This window comes from Nuphar pumila, chromosome 4 (genome assembly GCF_984573655.1).
Source record: "Nuphar pumila chromosome 4, dmNupPumi1.hap1.1, whole genome shotgun sequence".
NCBI classification, from domain to species: Eukaryota; Viridiplantae; Streptophyta; class Magnoliopsida; order Nymphaeales; family Nymphaeaceae; genus Nuphar; species Nuphar pumila.
Window position 1 is genome coordinate 126,126,543 of NC_143252.1, and position 3,304 is coordinate 126,129,846.

General features: G+C 42.9%; 1 protein-coding gene across 1 annotated transcript; it reads right to left on the minus strand.

Annotated features, from left to right (window-relative positions):
• Positions 1-689: 689 nt before the first annotated feature.
• Positions 690-2,917, minus strand: LOC149840952 (peroxiredoxin-2B-like). Its single transcript, XM_090004597.1, has 3 exons — positions 2,723-2,917; positions 1,822-1,901; positions 690-1,028 (listed from the first exon to the last, which is right to left on the minus strand). The coding sequence occupies exons 1-3, from the start codon at positions 2,875-2,877 to the stop codon at positions 775-777; spliced, it is 489 nt and encodes a 162-aa protein (XP_089860723.1). The 5' UTR covers positions 2,878-2,917; the 3' UTR covers positions 690-774.
• Positions 2,918-3,304: the final 387 nt, after the last annotated feature.

Sequence of the window (3,304 nt, forward strand, 5' to 3'; positions counted from 1 at the left end):
TGTCTGACATCTATAGAGGTTTTTCCGGTGATCCAAAATCAATGGCTAAAAAGGTACCAATTTTTTTTGGCTCATAAAAACGTTTTTTCATTGAAAAAACATGATCCAAAAGTCGATTCCCACTAAATCGGGCATGCTAAACACATAAAACACTTAAAACCTATGGGGCAGAACAGGGCAGAACGAGAAATGGGGCCTAATATGTTCATCTCTCTCTCTCTCTCTCTCTCTCTCTCTCTCTCTCTCTATATATATATATATATATATAATGTGTGTGTGTGAGCATGGTGTCATGCCCATACTGAAACTGTCCGAACACAATTGCTTGAATCCCCAGATATCTCAATCTAAGCTCACAAACGCTATACATATTGAGCATCCTGCATCATTTATACAGAGACTCTAACACTAAGCACTATCCCCCATCTAGAAAAGTGGCTGCATCTGCAACTTCAAGAAATAATCGTAAAAGCCTACTTTATGTTAAGGTCTCTCACTTTGTAATTAAAGTTTAAGATTAACAAGCATAACGACCAACACATGTTATATGATAAAACGCAGAATTGGATTCAACATAGTCCTAGTCCTGCATCACCAAAGAGTTGGATCATAGCTCCAAGAGCCAATGTTCACTAGCAAAACAACAAGACTTATTCAGCTAAAAGGATATGGATGCAGTAGAAAACAAGGGAGAACGCTGCATAGATAACAGTAAAATGAGAACCAGCATGCAGTTTAAGAGAAAACAAGGGAGAACGCTGCATAGATAACACTCTAGAGAGCCTTGAGGATGTCGTCGGCACTGCTGACAGTGAAGGCACCACCTTCTTCAATGTTGGCAAGCTTCACTTGCAGGTTGTCAATCAAGAGTGCAAACCTGCGGGAGCGGACACCAAGCCCTTTCTCAGAGAGATCAAGCTCAAGACCAAGGGCATGGGTATAAGCTGCAGACCCATCAGCAAGAAATTTGACATGCTTGTTGTGGGGGTACGTCTGAGCCCAAGCCTTCATCACAAATGGGTCATTAACTGCAGTAGAAGCTTACATTCAGAATTTGGGGCAACAACTCCAAATAATATTCAGCAGTTATGTAAAGATATTTAATTGAACCAGAATATCTGAACCACTATTCATGATTCAAAAGGCCAACTCTTAATTGAAATGACCGCACTGGAGTTTGCTGAACTTTAACTGAGCCTGCGATGCTTTAGCAACCTTCAGAATCTAACAAACGAGGGAAATGGCCAAAGAAAAGAACTAGCCAACCAGCCATCCATCACGGTGCCGAATTGTTAATGCAGTAAGAGTGATGATACTTGAGAGAAAAGATTATAAAATCTCTTTAGAAAAATGACCCATTTTCTTCCTAGAAGAATTGATTGTGCTGAAAAGATTAAAGCACTTGGGCAAACAGAATGTGCAGTACCCATTACCCAACCATGAATGACAAAGTCATGTGAGTAGCCCAGTGAAATATGCGAACCAAAACAGCTGGTTAATATACAGATCACCGTTTGGCAGAAAGAGCAGAGGTTTATGCAGCATTCTTACAGCATCTTTTGCCAAACGAAATAATGAATCACAAACACATTCACGCAATGTGTTGGTAGTTACTACCAACTTACCATGGATGTGACCATCAAATGCGTGTGTTAAGATAAACACGAAAATGAATTGGTCCATAGAGATTAAATAAGCCTAACAATCTAGAAGCAAGCAGAAGACTGGTTTAAATGCCAGCGAAAGGTATCAGAGGAGCATGAAATTGATTCAAAGTTTTACACAGAAATTAATGAAGAACTGAGAAGCTTGACTGCATACCACTGATGAGGTAAATTTCTTCGATGCCCTTCGATTTCAAATCCTCAGCATGGTCAATGAAGCTGGGGACATGCTGCAAGCTGCAAACAGTAATCTAATCACTGGCTGCCGACAGTTTTTGAAGGAACAAAAGGAAACCATATACCACAAGAATAAGGCCTAATCTTTAGAAACCAAGAGGTATACGATACTATGCCCCACCTGAAAAGCTAAACTACAGTTCTTCATAGTCAAGCCATTTTCATTCCTGCAAAAATTGAGGGATTGGAACCCCAGACCTCCCGGACAACATCGTCTAAACTCCAGTGACCCTACAGACAAATCGACACCCAAAACCCAAAACCGTTTCTTCCCCAAAAGAGGCCCTTTGGATACATACAATACACAAAAAAGTGGGATAAGTTGCGATGTTGCATTAATCTCGATAACACGTCCCCCAGATTATCCCATTCTCTGGATAAATAGGTGCATCCGAATTTCCCACAGTTGGGGATACAGGGAATGCCCGGGAGAATACATACGCATGTTTTGATGCACCCATTTATCTGGAAAAACTGCGATATGTTCGGATATGCCATTAAATTTTTCCGGCTATTCCAGGAAACCAGTGAAAGCAGAGACCCACTAAAGGACCAAAAGAAGATCCCACTTTCTTGGAGAACCACGATAAGCCATGTCCTCTTCCCATTCCTTGGGGATGATCGTTAGACCCATCACGTACAAAAAGAATGACGACGATTAGAGGAATAAGAGTAGATGGGTAAGGAAGGGGTTAGCTCAGGGTTAGAGAATTCCAAGACGGGAAAGACGGGAGGGAAGCATCAAAGAGGATTAAAAAGCGGGATTCATGGAGAAAGAAAAGGCAAAGATCATAAGGTGCAGAGGGAATAGACAGACGGACCTGCAGGTGGGGGTGAAGGCGCCAGGGACGCCGAAGAGGATGATCTTCTTCCCAGCAGCCAACGAATGAACGGTAGTCTGCTGCAGCTTCTCCTCGGCGTCGAAGTAGGAGACGGTGCCATCAGGAAGGGAGTCGCCCACTGCTATCGGTGCCATCTCTCTCTCTCTCTCTCTCTGGTGGCTATGAGAGGGGTCCTGGGGTTGGTGGAGGCAATAAATAGGGATGCTGGAGGCAGTGGCGGAGCGCTAGGTTGATTCGTGAACTGTTGATGACGGCCAAACTCATTGTCCCTATATTTTCTACTGCCAATGATACGCCCTTTACATATATCATATTTTTTTTTTTTGAAAGGCAAGGTGGGTTAGGGGGACCCCTACCAGAACAACAACCGCCCCATGTGTGGGAGGGATTCGATCCTAAGCCTTCAGGTTGACACAGGACCCCGATGGATACCACGTCGGTGGTTTTACATATATCATACAAAGCAATCCGGTGAATCAGATGGGGGCAATTTCTCACCCCTGGTTAAAACGAATCCTAGAAAGGTGCACAAACTTCAAAAATTGGTGGTTTCTCGAAGTT